The sequence below is a fragment of the Heloderma suspectum genome, chromosome 10 (genome assembly GCF_057233095.1).
Source record: "Heloderma suspectum isolate Gila_16-S chromosome 10, 16-S_ref, whole genome shotgun sequence".
Classification (NCBI taxonomy): domain Eukaryota; kingdom Metazoa; phylum Chordata; class Lepidosauria; order Squamata; family Helodermatidae; genus Heloderma; species Heloderma suspectum.
This window is the reverse complement of record NC_139467.1, coordinates 33,957,399-33,975,619: the sequence shown is the minus strand read 5'-3', so window position 1 is coordinate 33,975,619 and position 18,221 is coordinate 33,957,399. Positions and strand designations below refer to the sequence as shown.

General features: G+C 42.0%; 1 protein-coding gene across 2 annotated transcripts in view; it reads left to right on the top strand.

Moving 5' to 3' along the window:
- The window catches only part of MACO1 (macoilin 1), an 83,985-nt gene extending 70,538 nt beyond the window's left edge, over positions 1-13,447 (top strand). For both annotated transcript variants that reach the window (XM_084815868.1, XM_084815869.1), the window contains exons 7-11: positions 1,366-1,524; positions 3,251-3,433; positions 3,902-4,022; positions 9,302-9,476; positions 11,628-13,447. In XM_084815868.1, coding sequence (XP_084671994.1) covers positions 1,366-1,524; positions 3,251-3,433; positions 3,902-4,022; positions 9,302-9,476; positions 11,628-11,830 — 841 coding nt within the window. In that variant the 3' untranslated portion in view covers positions 11,831-13,447. The remainder of the gene's footprint in view (positions 1-1,365; positions 1,525-3,250; positions 3,434-3,901; positions 4,023-9,301; positions 9,477-11,627) is intronic.
- Positions 13,448-18,221: the final 4,774 nt, after the last annotated feature.

Here is an 18,221-nt window from a genome sequence, read left to right as displayed (position 1 = left end):
TTGGATGTTAGTTAGATCAGAGATAGGCAACCTTTTTGGGCCTTGCAAGCACATTTTGAAAAAGTGTCCCACGCACCACCACAAATTACCATGGGGGTAAAATTTTGGGAGCACTCCCTCTCTGGATTCTCACTTTCCTTGCCCTCCCCTTTCTGGATTCTCACCAATGGCTGTGCTGACTGTGGAAGATGGGAGTTGTAGTCCATCATTGTTTGGCGAAGACTGTATTATAGCCTATATGTGGTCAGATCCTGAATGATGTCTTAAATGATCCATATACACTGATACTAGTGGTGTCGTTGCTAGATATGGTGTTCAGCCAGCCTGCCATATTTGCATAATATAAACATGCCCATTTTCTGGATGGAATATGTGTCTTCATGTGAGTGCTACCCAGCTTGCTTGAACGTGCTCAGCAAAGGCTGGTGGGCAAGGGAAAGAGCAATACTGTCATAGAAGCTAAAATTCATGTAGTAATACGGCATGATTGCTATGTATTTGGTTAATATGCTGTTGTGTCTTTAAATGCCTACCTTATTCATATTGAGAGACTATATTTTGCATCAAAATGTTTCAGCAAAGGGTTAGATGCTGCTGTAAAAATCGACATCTTAGTTCTAAATATGACATACAGCAGATGGTCTCTGGTCAGGAAAGCTTAAAATTAAACCTTCTAAACTGCTGTGTGTTTATCTCTTGCAGTGTATCTCTCTGAGCCTGTGTGAGTGAGTGTGTGTGTGTGTGTGTGTGCGCGCGCGCGCGCGCGCGCGCATGAGAGAGAGAAATATAAACAACTGTATTTTGGGTCTAAAGGATATTTATTTACTATATAAAACAACATGAGTCTGTGAGTGTGTTGGAAACAGGACTGTTGTGTAACTCCTTTAAAAAGCAACAGTACATCTAAGTGCCCCATTCTAGCAAGGGTAATGCATGTGCAGGTTGAAGCTTCTCTACCTGTGGATCACCCTTCTGTATGTGCAACTGTTTGAACTTGTATCCAGCACGTGGTGAATGCACTTAACAATACTGTGTGTGTGCCCCCAAAGGATATGGTTGGCGCCAGCAGAACTATTTGAGAGTGGGGGACTTGATCCTCTTCCAGTCCAGTCAGGTCCAGTGATCATTGTATGCATGGCTTGCGTCTATACACAAAGTTCCCTGTTTGAGGTACGGGTTTGAGGTACAAGGCTGGGAGGTAGATGGTGGAGTAAGAAGAAATGGTGGAATGGTGCTCATAGTCTTAGTGGCTGTTGTGTTTTTTTAAAGCCCAGAGCAGAGCTTGAACATGCAATAGATAGATGAAGTTTTCTCTGTTCTTTTAAAAATTAATACATAAGAAAGAACTACTGTTCTTTATCCTAGGTTGGAACAGGATATTAAAAAGTTAAAGGCCGACCTCCAGGCAAGCAGGCAGATCGAACAAGAGCTGCGTAGCCAAATTGGTTCTCTGACCAGCACAGAACGGGGGATTCGGTCTGAAATTGGACAGCTCCGACAAGAAAATGAGCTGCTTCAGAATAAGTAAGTTTAGCCCCCCACCCCCAATATGTTGGGCTCTTTTCCACTGCTTTTTATGCTTCTCTGTTTGTTTGCTTGTTTTAATTTCAGTTTTTTAAATCTCAGGGCTCAATTCAGCAAAAGTTAAGCTCCTTTGAGCTCCATTTCAGTGACAGAGATTTAAGACTTGAAAGTACCAGACTTCGTCTGGTTCATGGCTTGAGATTTCTGCCCACTGCAGAAAAGTGCACTGTAGTTGGGAAGGCAGTATACAAGTTTTTAAAATAACACCGTGGTCTTGTTGGCCATGTTCTCTGTACACTTGTCAGGAGGAATGAAGTAAAATACCTTAGAGCTCCTTGAAAGCTAGGAGTACTGCATAAATTAATAATAACTAATTCCCATTAATACGTATAAATGCTATATGAGCATATGGCATTTATTCTTTTCCACAGAAGAATTTAAAACAGTTAAAAGGTCAGACTTGTTAACATAAATGTTTTTCAAAATTTAGCTCCAGTACAACACTGATTTCATTCCATTCCAGTAAAGAGTGATACAAATATTCTTCTCCCTCCCCAACCCCCCCTCTTAAAATCCCTTCAGTCCTAACCAAAACAGGTAATTCACGGGAATGTAAATATTTGCACAAAATCACTCTTAAGAATAAAAAACTAAATCAAAACCAAATATGAGCTCTTATTTTATGAGTGTATGTGTGTCTTTGCTGGATCCATCTATTCTCTGAGCCACCATAGCCCTTTAGAAAGTTTAAGGGCCTCACCCCTTTAAGAGATACATGGGCTTTGTTGGCCTGGCAAATGGACCTAAACCTCATAGAGACAGCATGCCTTCCAGGTGTTTAAAAAGTGAGAGCCATGTCCCGTTCTTATCACCACTGCTATGATTTCTGAACCTGTCTGCCTATTGGCCTTTGGTGCTGCTCTCCTTGGAAAGGAATCCAAGGGAACAGTTTGGCCACGTTTCCTGCTGAACAGATACTGAGATGAATGCAAGTACCATGTCCACGTCAAAGACAACAGAGCCTCCAAATCTAGGACAATGTGCTTGGGCTCATCCATGTATATGGAAATCTCATCAAGGGATTTGGAGGGAGAGGGTCAAACCTGTTTTTCATGTATATCAAACCTTTTATTAATATTCACAAATTTGCATGCCCAGTTAACTATGCTTCTTGCATTAAGCCAGCATACATGGATCTAGGAGGACATCGGCCAGAGATGTATTGTGAAATTGTTATGTTTATTCTATATGTTCAGATATGTGGAAACTACCGACAGCAAAAATGTCCCATTATTCAACACAACTTTGAAAGTGTACATATCTGAATACCATGTCGTAATATCATGTTGTAAACTGCCCAGATGGTCTTATAGGCCCCTTCCAGCCCTACTATTCTATGAAATCCCAGCCTCCATCATCATAGTCTTGCATGCTCTGGCCCTTTGCCCAGAAGAAAGCCTCTATAACAGCCTTCCCCAATCTGGTGTGCTTCAGATGTGTCAGACTACAACCTCCATCATCTCCAGCCACCATGGCCATTGGCCATGTTTTGCCCAACATGCTATGTTCCTACAGGCAGGATTTCCCCCCCTCATAAGGCAGAATCAGGTTGGGGATGCTACTCCATAAGCTTTCTGTCACACAAGCTTCTTAAGGTATCTAATGCTGATTTTCCCCACACAATTTACATGAAGGAAGTTTTTATATCTTTTCCTCTCTCTTTCAGACTACATAATGCTGTACAAATGAAACAAAAAGATAAGCAGACCATCGGCCAATTGGAGAAAAAACTTAAAGCAGAGCAAGAGGCACGAACCTTTGTAGAAAAGCAGTTGATGGAAGAAAAAAAAAGGAAGAAGTTAGAAGAAGCAACCGCTGCACGGGCTGTTGCATTTGCTGCTGCTACCAGGTACTTGGCTTCCTTTTCTCCTTCATTTCCCACCCAGAGCCAGTTTATAAGTTCAGTAGATCCAGGTGGAAAGGCTGATGTAGAAGTGGTTGTGAATTTATTAAGAGCTGCCAAAATTTCAAGCAGGTGCATATTGAAAAAGAAACTGCCCCTCCTGTATCCAGCTGGGTTTTTTAGGACATACCTGTCATGATGAAACTTACTTATTATATATGAGCTCAGGAGAATCTTGGTTCCTGATGTGTAGAAAAGGGGATGACTGTTTTGGAATTACATATTTTCTGACAATACTCATCTGTATTCACTGTTACAATGATTTGATAACTTTTGGTATTCACGGAGTTGTATGATATAGAAAGAGCAAATGGAACTTGTTGTTTCTTCCCACTTTTCAGTCTCATAAACACTTTATGAAATTAACAATGAACTGAAAGTTGCCCCTCTCACTTTTCCCATTTTGCTTGGCAGAGGAGAATGCACTGAAACCTTACGAAATCGCATCAGAGACCTGGAGACAGAGTGCAAGAAATTAACGATTGACATCAAGCTGAAAGAAGACCAGATACGAGATCTAGAAATGAAAGTTCAGGTAAAGAGCAGCTTTGCATGTGTCCATCCGTTATTAATATTAGTAGATATAATCTAGGGCAGCGTTCCCCAGTCTGGCACCCTCCAGGTATTTTGGACTGCAACTCCCAGCAGTGGTCATGCTAGCTGGGGATCATGGGAGTTGCACTACAGCACATCTGGAGGGCGCCAGATTGGGGAAGGCTATCCTAGGAAGACCTTATGAACTCGGCAGAATTTGGACCCTTTGAGCATAAGACTTTCAGTGTACGAGAAGTGCATACAGTTATGCTTCCTTTTATTATCCTAAATCTAGCTGAGCTTCGACTGAAAGCTATCTTTTTTCTTTGCTATTCTTCCCTCTTTTCCTGAGGGACAGTTACCTACTTGCATTGACCAACATTGCTTAACATTTGCATACCACTTCTTTGGGCAGTTTTAATCTGTTATTGGGCTTCCATGTACCACTTGGAAGTCCTAGTTGGGAATAAGATTATTGATTTCAAATTCACTCCAGTTTAACATTTTAAAAATGGGTTATCTAAAAACCTTTAGTCTAACACAAAAGGAATTGGGGTCCATTGCATCCCACAACATTATATTAAATTTCTCATTCAGCTACCAGGAAGCCCTTGCAAAGAAAATAGAAAGAGATGCCTAGGTAAAAGGCTGGGCTCATTTTAAATAATGGAAGGGGTCCAGTGTTCCCTGGTAGCCTAATTTGGTCTGTTTTTCAAAAGAATGTTACAGAAGGAAATTAGTGTTGCAAGTCTGCACTACGAGAACGTTAATTCCTGTGTCAAGATAAAGCCAGCTTGGAGCAGAATTAACCCCCTATGGTAGCCTTTCCCAACCTGGTGCCCTCCAAATGTTTTAGACTTAAACTCCAAACAGTCCCAGCCAGCATGGTCAATGGTGAGGAATGCTGGGAATGGTAATCTAAAATAGCTGGGGGCACCAGGTTGCGGAAGGCTACCCCAGGGTAAAATGTACTCCTGGTGTCCAGCGGACCCCTGCAGTGCTCTGTAATGGGACTCCTGTGCATAGGAATGTACAGAAACATTCTCACAGAAACAGGGAAATTACCCCAGTGCTTTTGAAGTGGTATAACCTCAAAAACTGAATTTATGATACAGACAAAATGCTAAGTTATTTTCCCTACTGTATTCTGAGAAGTTGCTAGGGATAGAATGGACTCCAGTTATCTTAGGCATTTGGTAGCTGTACACCCTCATTCATTTCAATTGGGATAAATACAATTCCTGTTAACTTAGTAAGTTTAAACACATTAAAAATATATTGTAGGGCAGGGAGATGAAACATCACAGGATAACTGGTCCCATACTTGTTGTGGAATAAATGGAGTACGACAGGTTCAGCAACAACAACAAAAGTTATACAGATATTTCAAACAGCTGCTGGGTCCACAGCAACCCCATTAGCTTAGGAGAGCTAAGGCCATTTCATACATCGACCCGGTTTACATGTAACAGTGGCAAACTGTGGGTTAATCAACAGTTTGCCACCATTACCTGCAAACAAGGCCATAATGTGAACTAGTTTGTCACCAGTTTGTATATTGGATGAGCAGCTGCAGTCACGGCTCCCTGGCGATTATCGCTGTATGATACATTTATTTTGAAAACGTCCTCGTCATAAGTATGTTTTACATTTTTAGGTGTACATGGGCTGGAGGGTGACAACAGATTTTTATAAGTGGGATCAGCAACAAAATATTGTACGTGGGCGGTTGGTTCTGTCTTCCAGATGAGACGAATCAAAAGCTTGACTAAACAAAAACATTTTCAATTGCCAGGAGAAAGTAAGGAGCAAGAGGGCCAGATGGATCTCCTCGAGCAGAGAGTTCCTCAATTAGGCAGCAGAGCAGAAATGGCATCTTTCACATCTCTGCCAATTGCACCTCAGGAGGTGGCAGGAGGTGCAGAGGGCCTCACTAGTTAACCTCAATTGCTGGGCAGTTTCATGCAGGAGGAGAGGGTTCTTTTAAATTACCTGGTCCTAAGCCGTTTAGCCATTTAAAAATTGAAGGCAGTTTGCCTGCTCATTGGAGTGTGTGCTCATTCCACTTTCTCTTTGGTCAAACAGGTTTTGTAGGTTTATTTCTTGTTTCAAAAACCTTCAAAGCCTGATCAGAAGGAACAATGGGATGAAAGAAATGTGTATGTTATGACATTTCTGTAACCACATTCAACTCCCTTAAAATATTTGTCTCCTTTCCTCTATACCTCCTTTCCTATAAACTCCTTTCCTCTATACCTAAAAAGGTACTGAAAATGTAGTCCTTGTTTAAGAGGAGTGCTGGTTATTTTTACTTTGATCGTCCTGTGGTCTTTTCATTATTTTGTGTGTTTTTTAACTAAAGTTAATTTTGTTTTAATCTTGTAATTTGCTTATGATGTGTGTGTTATAGCATTAGGTGCCTTGGGGTTCTGCAGAGCAGAATACAACTATTCTGAATAAACTACTTACAGTTTTGGAGTCCTGCTGGTGGAAGGGAGAAAATTAAAAACATTCTGGGCAAGAGAGCAGGATTTGCAGGGGACCAGCAAATCCTGATTGTTGGACCAGGAGGGCTAAGCACTTGGCCTCCATAACTTGTAGTTCTTTTCTTAAAGAGCCCTAAAAATTTTAATTTTGCTTGTATAATGCTCTTGCTCAATTGTCAGAAAAACAAGTTTGATTAAAGTTGACACTCGAGAGAGAGAGTGTCAACTTTAAATAGACTTGCTTAAAAAAAAAAGCCTATAAAAATAGATGCAAGTTCTACATATGTTTCTGAACCTGTTCTCAGTTTTTTCACTTACTCTGTAGGTTTGCAGTGAAATATTTCTGCTTTTTCAACGTTTTCCTTGTTTTCCTTGTACTGCATAGACATAGTCAAACTGGCTAGGGAAAAGTAGTGCAACTCTTGATTTAATATGCTGAGAACCAAGAAATGTACAAAGGAATATTTTCTTAATAATCACAAGCTTCACACTTGAATGTTGAAAAGAAAAACAGTTTGACTTTGTGGATATGACATATATATTAAGTAAAGTGTTTGTGTTTTTTTTAATTGGAGCTCTCTAGTGCATCCAACTCTTGAGGCTTAAAATGGAGCAACATTTTTAAAAGCACCCCACCCTTAAAATAAAGCATGGAAAGGTTGGGTAGGTAAAAGAACTTGTCAAAAACCCTTAAACCAACAAAGGAATTTAATTTGCAGAGAGAGGCAGTTAGATAACCTCTTCTTCTGTTTGCTAGCAAATAGAAGCTTATTGAGCATTTCTCTGGAGCACCAAGCATTGAGCATTTCTCTGGAGCACCACGTTGCCTTTGCCCATGGTGGCCCCACCTGTTTTCCAGTCCCAGTTTCCCTGCTGTGGGGGAAGGGCCACAGCTCAGTGGTAAAGGATGTATTTTTCAGAGAGGAGGAGAACCCAGGTTCAGGCCGCACTTATTTCAGTTTAGCATACAGTATGCTATTGGATAGCAGGGCTAAGAAAGACTGACTGTGCCTGAGACTCTGGAGACCTGCTGCCAGTTGAAGTAGACACTACTGGGCAAGATGGACTAATGGTCCGGCCTTAGTATTAAGGCAGAAACACCCGTGGTGAAGTGGGCCAGGTGGGACTCCTGCAATGTGTTTAGATCAGGGGTAGGGAACCTCAGGCCCAGGGGCCAATTCTGGCCCTCTTGGAGTCTCCAAATGGCCCCACCTCCTCTCCTCAGCTCCACACCCTTTCCCACAACCACAAATTGTTGGGTGCTTTCCCAGCCTTTGTGCAGTCCCCCCCCCCAAGCCTGTCCTAAGGCTTGATGACTGTCAGTAAGAGCTTTAAGCTACAATATGCTTGTGTTTTTTATATTTTGGACCCACCCCCTTTGCCTTTGGCCCCTGCCTCTTTGGCTTCAGCCCCACCTATTACTGGAATGTGCTCCCTCCTCCCCCGAGAGCTTTTCCAAAATTGAATTCAGCCCTTGGACTGAAAGAGGTTCCCTACACCGGGTTTAGATCATGGGTGGCCAACCTGGTGCAGAAGAACGTTGTATGCAGATGCACCCTGAACTAAAGATCATCCTGTATTGATTCATTTTATAGGCGCTGGCAGAACAGAGCAGTTTGGGAAACCTTTGACTCTTAAAGGGGTAGATGGTCATGCTTGGGGCGGGGAGGTGCGTTCTCTGTTTCATGAGTTGAGATGGCTTTTATTGTTTCCTCCCAGTAGGAGCCATCCTCAGGGCAGATAATGTTCCTGGGTATAAAGGGCCAATTGAGAAGGAGACGTCATAGCAGCAGACTCTAGGAGCCAGGGAGTATGAAGTTATACATAGTGTGGAGAAAGCGGATAGAGAGAAAAACTTCTCCCTCTCTCATAGTACTAGAACCCAGGTCATCCAATTAAGCTGAATGGTGGGAGATTCAGGAAGTATCCCACTCAGTGCATAGTTAAACTATGGAATTTACTCCCACAAGATGTAGTGATGGCCACCAATTTGGATGGCTTTAAAAAGCAATTGGACACATTCATGGCAAATAAGGCTATCAATGACTGCCAGTCAAGATGGTTACATGCTACAATGTCATCTCCTGAATTGGCCCTGTATACCCAGGAGCATTCTCTGCCCTGAGTATGGCCCCTGCTGGGAGGAACCAATCAAAGCCTCCTCAACTCATGAAACAGTGGCAGCATGCTTCTGATTACTGGTTGCTGGGAAACATACACTGGTCCCCGTGTCCTGCTTGTGGGGTTCCCATGGGCATCTGGCTGGACTAGATAAGCCTTTGGTCTGATCCAGCAGGGTTCTTCTTATTTTCTTACTCTGAGGTACAGTTTTGGGTTTAGAATGGAACCTGAGAAACAGGCCAATATGTGCCTAGTTGGACACAGACTGGCAGATCCCCCATAAATAACAGGCTAACATTGTGTTTTGGGGTGCATATATTCATGTTCAACAGGCCATGAGAATAACACATTGCAATCTCTTCTGGGCCGTTGGGAAGGGCAGGCAAAGAAAACTGTATAATTACACAGAACGTTTCATTTTTCAAGTTGCAGCTTCTGCAGATCTAAGTTACCTTTGTATTCAGATTATGATGTCCGAGCATGTATGTTTTTTACATCCTACTTTCAAAGTCAAAGCATATCACTAAATTGTCTTACACCCTACATACTGCAGTTTTGCCCCCAGATTTCATTCTCCTCCCTCAATCCCAGACATACATTTAATTTGTTCTTTCCCTTCTATGTCAGTATAAAGACCTTATTTGTAACAGTCCTGCTTTAATTACTCTCAAAGGAACTGCGGAAATACAAAGAGAATGAAAAGGATACAGAGGTGTTAATGTCAGCACTTTCAGCCATGCAGGATAAGACACAGCACTTAGAGAACAGCTTGAGTGCAGAGACGCGGATCAAGTTGGACCTGTTCTCTGCATTAGGAGATGCAAAAAGACAGCTTGAGATAGCCCAAGGTAAGTGGAATTCTCCTAGTTTGTACTAGTAGTACTAGGCTGAGCAGTAGAAAATGAGGCAGTGCCCTCTGGTGTCCAGGAAGATATTGTGGGTAGGATCCACAGAATTGCATGTGCCAGTGGAAAGGTTCCATGCACATATTGATTCGATTCACACATAATGACCACCCATGGGTTGTTAGGGCTGTATTTCTCCCTCAACAACCCAGAGTGCTGGGTTTGGGTGTCGCAGCAAACAACCCAGGAATGAGGCGTTCCTGGGTTGTTTTGTAAACCAGACGTGAACCAGCAAGCGATAGCAAGGCCGTGCGCACGGCTGCAAAATAGTACACTCACTTGCTGCCATGTAGCCCCATCAACCCAGGGGTTTAAACATCCCATGGGTTACCATTATGTGTGAACTGGGCCAGTTGGGTATCAGGGGTGGAGGATGCTTGCAAATGTTGGCCTTTTAGCTGCATTTTCTTGTGCTATATCCAAGCCTGCTTCAGACGGTCCCCCGACCTTCAGGGCCAGCTTTTCCAGGAGCATGAGAGACTTACTGGGAAGGGCTGATCATGTATTGGGTAGGGTTATGTGCATGGCCTTCTGGGTTTTTGCCCTTGAATGCTGAAACTACCTTTGACATTGCCTCTGCTGGAAATATATGGGAACACACACACCCTCAGTAAACTTGACCAGTCTTAGAAATTGCCCTGAGAAATGTTGCTAGTCTTAGCTCTCTTCCAGCTTTCCTTAACACTCTCCAGGTTTTTGCCCAAGGAAGAATCCCAGCTCGCTTAGTTTTGCTTTAGGCAAATCTCAGTAACTGCTCAGTGCCAAAGTAGGGTTCAACTTAACCAGTGGTATTCAGTTGTTAAATAAGGTTAACTATTACTTCAGCATCCAACAATAATTCTGGAAGTGTCAGTGGAAATCTGTAGAGTGCAGGTGACTGGTTCAGAAATCTGAGAGTAATTGCTTTGGTCCTCCTGAACAGCCAGGCAATTGTAGCATCCTCCACAACAAGGAAAGCAACCCTGTGTGGTTTTTATCTTTCTCTTTGAGAATGGAAGCGAGCAGTGATGGACCAAATATGGTTAAATTTTATTGGATCTCTGCACGCATCTCCAAGGGCGAATGTTGCAGAAATGTAATATGGTAGGAAATGAAGAGCCCAGACGCAGCTGGAATTCCTCATTTTGTATACTCCATCCAGGAAAACAAAATGCTGAGGGAAGTAGGAAGAGAAAATAATAAATGGAAATTTGCTTAAATAGTTTAATTTGTACTTCCTGCTCCTTGGCAATTGCTGTGTTTTCTAACCTCAGGGAAATAACCTTCTAGTGCAGGCCTCTGTAAAACTGAAATAAAATTATCTGGTAGGAAGTTCTAATTTGGGCTACATTAAATTTTTCCTCCTCAGTTGTTGAGGGAAAAGGGGAGGGAAAATACCCTCCACCCAGAAAGCCCTCACACTGTACCTTTCTTCATTGCTGTTCACAGTGATTTGCATCTTCTCGTTCCTTCCTGTGCTCCTGCTATGGCATCATTTTTGTTTGTCCAGGCTTCCTAGTTCCCCAGGTGGCCACAGCCTATCAGGGATTCATGTAGGGAATGTGATGTCATGGTGCCACATAGCTAGTCTGACTTGGTTATGTGACCTCATCCCCAAGGGCAAACAGAGCCCTCAATTTAAAAGTGGCACGGGCAGTGGGACATCCCAGTTGTCCTGTCCATGTCTCGCTGCGCTGTGGTGGTTTCATCACAACATGGCAGCAGCAACATGACAACAGCAAACGTTTTCGTGCCCTTTTGAACCCCTCTCTCCCCCCCCGCCCGCCAAACATTGCTGAGAAGGATGTGCAAAAAAAGTGTGCAAAACCCGGCTCCCCTCCCCGTTCCTACTCAGGGCCAGTAGTGATTAGTTGTGGACTGTAAACTGCCACTTCAGCCAGCAGAGGGTGCACAAAGTTAATGCAAGATTCATGTTCCTCCCTAACAGATACACATGGACTGAATTAGGTGTTCGCTGTTTTACATGGATTTGCAGTGATCCCCACTCCTTGTACCGTAGGCTCCCTGTCATAACTGGTTTGGCCATGGGTCTGGTCTGTTGTGTGCTGGTAGTGGGTGACCCTTTTCTTTTCTTCTTTTTGTTTAATATTGCAGGGCAAATAATTCAAAAAGATCAGGAAATCAAGGACCTAAAACAGAAGATCGCAGAAGTTATGGCAGTAATGCCCAGCATAACGTACACTGCAGCCACCAGCACGCTGAGTCCTGTTTCCCCACATTACTCTTCCAAATTTGTGGAGACCAGCCCTTCCGGACTTGATCCCAATGCCTCTGTTTATCAACCCCTGAAGAAGTAAATGCCAACTTTCGATTTGTCACACGGAAGGCATCACACAGAAAAATCTCTTGCAGTCAAGATGAAATTTGTATTGTGTGAGACTGTACTGATTTATTGTTTAAAAAAATAAAAATAAAAAGAGGGAAGTGGGGGGAAAGAACCCCAGCACCAAGATTTGGCTAGAACTGCCCACCAGTTTTTTCTTGTAAATTTTTAGAAAACCTCACAGAACTTTACCGTTTTTTTCTTGGCCAATGCATTAAGGGGAAAAAGAACCCATAACTTGGTTTTCACATAGCAAATTCTGCCTCTGTTCTTTTAAAAAATAAATACACTCTTGCAAGGTTTCCTCTTGAAAAGATTAAGAAAACATGGAGCTCTGCTTGATTCTAAACCCTTCTTTTGTTTTTGTTTTTAAAAACATAATGAAGCCAAAATGGCAAATTAAAAATGACAAGGAATAATGATGGAAATTCTTTAGGGTTTTTTTTTTTTTTTAGAATGCAAGGGTTTCTAGTCAAACAAAGCTTTGATAATATCTGTGTGTTGTCAGGGTAGAGGGGAGGAAGAATATGTGCAAGAAATCAATTGACTTACCCCTCTAAGGACCAAACATATTTAAGGGGGCATCCATTTTAATGGAAGGCATAAGTAATGCAGAATGTGTAGATGATAATGTAACCTTGGCCATTGTGTGAGGTGTTTCGATTCCCATCAGTGTGTTTAGTCACTTGAGAACTGCTAACAGTCTTGTTCAACAGTGCCTTGGGAAAAGAGATATTTCAAGAGGAAACTTGATAGTTTTAAGAATTTTCTCCCCCTTTCACTATCGTCTAGCTCACCCTTCCCCAACCTGGTGTTCCCCCAACTGTGTTGGACTACGATTCCCATCACCCTCAGCCAACATGCCCAGTGACCCTGCTGATTGTGGTGATGGGAGTTGTAGTCCAACACATTAGGAGGCCGCTGGGTTAGGGAAGGCTGGTCTACCTTATAACTCCCAGCTCATTTTACAGAGTCTACTGCAAATCGTACATGGTAATTTGGATGCCTGTTGTAATCCATCGTTACATCTCTTTTTTGTTTGTTTGTTTTGGGTACAGAATCCAACAGTGTTCACTTGATCAGGATATGCTGTAGAGGGCTCAGCAGTAACAGAGGGAGTTCTGGTGAAGGCAGAACTATGCAATGTACTGTATACAAGAGACAGACAAGCTAGATCATAAAAGCGGCAGTTTGAGTTTTTTTGTGTTTTTTTAAAGTCAACTGCAGTTACGCTTTATATCATCTTGTGTTTGACAATTTAATTTCAGTGGGGCTGACTAAATCTCAGCCATTGTGCCAAGGAGTTTTTTAAAAGAGTTTTAAAAAAGAAACTCATAAAATTGCACAAAGATTTAAGTTTCAGTGTATATTGTGCATTGGTAGGAAGTGTGTTGCACTGGCGACTTTCGAAGTGTTTAAGGTTTTGGGGTGTGGGTGGGAGGGGGCAGTGGGGCAGGGATACAAAATTGTATTAGCAACTAGCAAAATTATAAAATCAAACCATTATGATTTTGTAAACATGCAGTGGACTCTGGAAGGACAAGGTTCTTCTTTAAAAAAAAACAACAACGACATTTTTTAAAGTTTCATATGAATTGGCAGGTATGCCTTGTTTAAAGAAAATTAAGTAGGACAAGCAAGTCAATAAAAATAGGAGTATTAAAGATCCATCATTTTTAATCAGAGATTCTTTTGAGATAAAATCTTCTAGCTTTAGCCAGGTGTGCATGTTGCATTTTTGAATCATCTTGTGTAATTGTCACCATGAAAGTGTTACTCAGAAATGTCATAGGTTTTCATCTTTGTGCAAAACATGGACCGTTGTCACTGACGTTTGTTTTGTGTTGAGGCTCCCCCATTTTTTTATTTTTATTTTTATTTTTTATTTTTGCTGCCTTTTGGGCACTACTTTCATTGAAATTCTCAGTCTTGGCTGCATCCTTTTTTTTTTCTGTGGGGTTTACAAAAAATAAACATTTTCTTGCAGATAAAGTTGTTTTCTGTTTTTGTTTTAAGTGGCCCAGATTATTATGGGTTGTAGACATACTTGGCTTTTAAAAAAATAAGACTTTTACCTGCTTATAGAAATTTTGGTCAATTAATCATGCAACCTTTGATAAAATCTGCATATATTTGCATATGAGGAAAAACAATTCTAAATCTTGGTTGTAGATGGTCAAGGCATCACCTTAGACTTGGAGGCATTCCTCCTGTCTCACAGATAATCTCTCTAGAGATCGCTCTTGCCATCAGCTTTTTTAATATTTAAAATATCTTAAATGGTTTAAAAGTCTGTTTACCAATAATACAACAGGGCACATTTTAGTTGATTGAAATGTTTTAACTGATAAATTGACTTAAACATCAACTAAACTAAAGTCACTTAATCTAATATTAGTAGAATTGGCTAGTTAGGTTTTCATTTGTCCACCATTTGAGGAAAAAATAATTTACACAGTATGCCTTTGCTGGTAACAATTGAGAAGAAGAGCAAATATTTCTTGAATTCTTTGTGAGCAGCTTTTTATCCACTTACTTGCCTCACAGAGCACTGTGTTTTTTTTTAAAGTTGGAAGGGCAGGGTATAAATCCTCTTAGGCTGAGTCTTGCAAATACATCCACACAAACTATTAGCCCCCAGAGATTTTCACTAGCCCTCCTGCCCCTGCATAATTTATACTATGTAATGTTGGCAGCCAAAAAGAACAATTTTATATAAAGCTTCCCTAGAGACAATTCATGCTCACTGCAGGTGACTAAGCTAGTGGATATTTACAATCCTGTACTGACCAATTTAGAATGGTTAAATGGTGTTCTGTAACACAAAGGGCAGCAACCTTCTTGAAATAGCACTGTCTAGGGTAGGAGAACATTGGTAGAGGGCAATAGATGTAAGAAAAAACTCTCTGTGGATCCAGGATTCACCCGTCCGCAAGAGAAAGAGCTCCGCTCACAGAAGTTCCCCCCATCCAATTTCTGGGTTTTCCCCCTCACACACCACAGCTCACTCCATTCAGCAGGGTCTCCTCACCCTTTGGGTAGCATTTTCATGGGGGAGGAGGGGGAGGGGAAGCCCACTTCAGCCAGTGTAATCGATCCAGCATAAATCTGGATCCAACCCAATGTATGCATGGGCTCCCTGTTGTCTGTAAAGGGAAGTTCTCTGCGAATGCACAACGAAACTCTGCAGTCATGTGCATGGAGTGTTCACCATACAGAAAAGAAGGGGGAGCCCCTGCACAGATATTGGAGCTGCTGAATTGCAGCCAATGAGCACAATCTACTGGGGAGAGTCTATGCAAGCCTGGTTGAAATGAATAGAAGTGGTGCAAGAGCTTCCAAGCCATCTTGTGTTGCGGGTACATGCTCCTGTATCAAAAATAATGATGCCTGAAGTGGCCCATAGGTATTGAACCAATGATGAAACTTGCCAATACTGTTCTTCCCCATCCATCTTTCCTTTAGCTATTAGAATTGTCTTGCACCTCTCTCTTCGGGCTGGTATCACAGATTACATGGTTAGGGAGTAACTACCTTTACAAGCTCGTCCTCACCAACAAGATCCCTCCTACCATCTTGTGTCCCTACAGATGGTGAAGGCTGGAAAGCACCCGAAGCTCTAGACTTTTTCCTGTGGTCCTTGTGAGAAGGAAGCCCCTGCTACATTTGACCTTGACCAAAGCAGTTCCTTGCCAAAGGGAATGGCTGGGTGGGCTATCTCCTTGTTTCATATCGTGTGACTGATCTTCTCAAAATTTGGCACCAATTCATCCAGTAAAATTCTGCTTCTTGTTGCCTCGGTACAGACAAACACATGTAATCATGATTAGCATTCACCAAGGTTTGGCAAGGTTATGGTTAACCACATTAACCTCAGTTAAGATCCCAAATGTGCAATAAGACCATGTTTGAGGTTTCTAAGCCAAGCTCTTTCTATGAAGACACCAGTGTGACCTGCTTGTCACCTCACAAGCTGGAGAGGAAGGGAAATTGCTTTAACTATGGTGGTTACAGCAATAGGCTGGTTTGCACAACATGGCAGCCCAGGGGTTAGCAACCCATGGGCCACTATGAAGGTCCTTCATAGATTACTTAGCATGTCATCCAAACCCAGAGCACTGGGTTGTTTAGGGGCTAAACAACCCAGCGGTTAACCCAACAACAAACGATTGTTAACAAACCAGTGCTTCAGGTTTGGATGACATGCTAAGCAACCTACAAAGGAGTCGATCCTGGGTTGCTAAGTAAAAGTGGAAGTGTTTAACCCACAGGCTGTCATGTTGTGCAAACCAAGTCAATTTCCTTAACACAACCCATGGTTAACGCAAACCCACCTCAAACTATCGTTCCATATCCTGGCTTGTGACCCATTCATGTCAATGGTTTAGGTTTTTGACATAAGTTGGTTAGGGAAAACAAACCATGGTTAAACAATATGTCTGCGCAGAGTTTCTCTTTGTGCCCGAAGATGGCTTTTTTAAGCCAAAGCAAATTTAGCAAGACTTCAGGCTGCCACATGATGGCCATCTTACCCTACATTTTTCGCTTGAATACACAACACAGAATGGTCTCTGGATATCTGTGTATTTAAACCAATTTTGTGAAGAGTTGAAAGGACTCTCCATGATTGCATTCTTTCTTAAAATGGCATTGGACCTAACATTACTTTTATTAAAGGTCTTGTTTTCCTTGTAAAGCATGCAAAGAGACTGGAAACGTTCTGCTCAAAGTTTTGATGAGCCAATTGAAACTCATTTATGGTTCAAGGATTCTTGAACAATAAATCAAAGCGCAATGCAATTTGTGTACTCTGCCATCATTCTTAGGATGATTAGGAGGCAGATTACATTGTTCCAATTAAAATTATGAAAGGTGAAAACTTGTTTGTTTGAAGTGTGTCATCTGTTTGTTTTATGCAATTTAAGTAAGTAATGGAATGCAATCTTTTCAGATAGTGGAAACCTGCACTTGGCTGGCCTTTGCTCTGCAGATATTTTAACTGCTTGAAGTGAAAAGGAACGTTTCTTCAATTGGCTCATCAAAATTTTATTTTCAGTGTTGCCAAATTGCAAGGAAAAACCAGGGTGTAGGAGTTTGGATTATGACAAATTTGGCTTATAACAGACTTCTATCAAAGCAGCTTTGAGTATAATGTTCACCCCAATGACTGATTTGTTTGGAACTGAATCTGTGTGAAGAGAATTCCCCCATCAGTTTTACTTATCACATTCATTATCCATTCCCGGATTTATCTCAATTAAGCCTTTTTTCAGTGAAATCTGAAGGATTAGCACTCTATTCATAGATCAGACTTTAAAAAATGTGCTCCCCCCCAGTCCTTTTCTCTAGTCCTTACATAACGAGACTGAGCAATAAACTTGTTGCAAGGTGTGGCCATGGTCTTTGTCTCTTTCCCAGTCTGGTTTCAGACATCGCAGTGCTGAAACTGGGAGCAAAACTGCACCAGGCACTGGCTCCTTGCATCACCACGGCTATTGACTGGAGAAGAGAGCAGCAGAAAGGTCATATAAGCTGGGGGCACTTGCATGACAGCCCAGATTCTTCCTGGCAGGAGTGGAATCAGGTGACGTCAGGGAGCCAATCCCATGCCACTGCCTGCTATAAAGCACCTAGAGCAATTCCATCCTGCATCTGGGCAACTCAGCATGGAGGAAGACCACTCAGCTATTCTACTGTGGTACAGGGCTACTGGTATTCTGCTTGGGTGTTAACCCCAAGGTACATGCCTGCCCTTGGCCCAAAATTCTGTAAAAGTATACATTTTTAATGTATTAAAATATATTAATATTTTATATTTAAATGTTTCCCTCCACAGCAGCCCGCACACACATAAATCCAACAAAAGTGTAAGATCAAACAATCAGAAAATAAGTAGAGTCCCCAGAACGGTACAGCAATGTGGAGGCCAAAGGACTGACAAAATAACACACTCCCTGCAGTGGTGCACCAGGGACTGGACCTTGAGGCTGAGGTCCATTGCTCCTCAGACCTGGGGGCCCCAAATAACTACCCAGAGAGCAGCAGGTGATGAGGCAATGCCAAACAGACCTGCCATCAGCACCTGACCCATGGGGCCGATGCTGCTCCCCACAGCATCCTTTCTTCTTTAAAATATTTCATAGGGGGCAGCTGGCCAGGCATGCACATGGTTATACATGTGTGCTTATTTTCATATTTTTACTTTAAATCTACATTATTCTTTTCGACAATAAAATGGTGCTTATGCCCAAGTGAATGTGTTTAGCATCAGGGCAGCAGAAGAAAAGCCAGTTTTATTCCTGTAGTCATGATGATGCTATGGTTTAAGCACATTTCAACTGGAAACTGCACTTCCTCAGAGTATT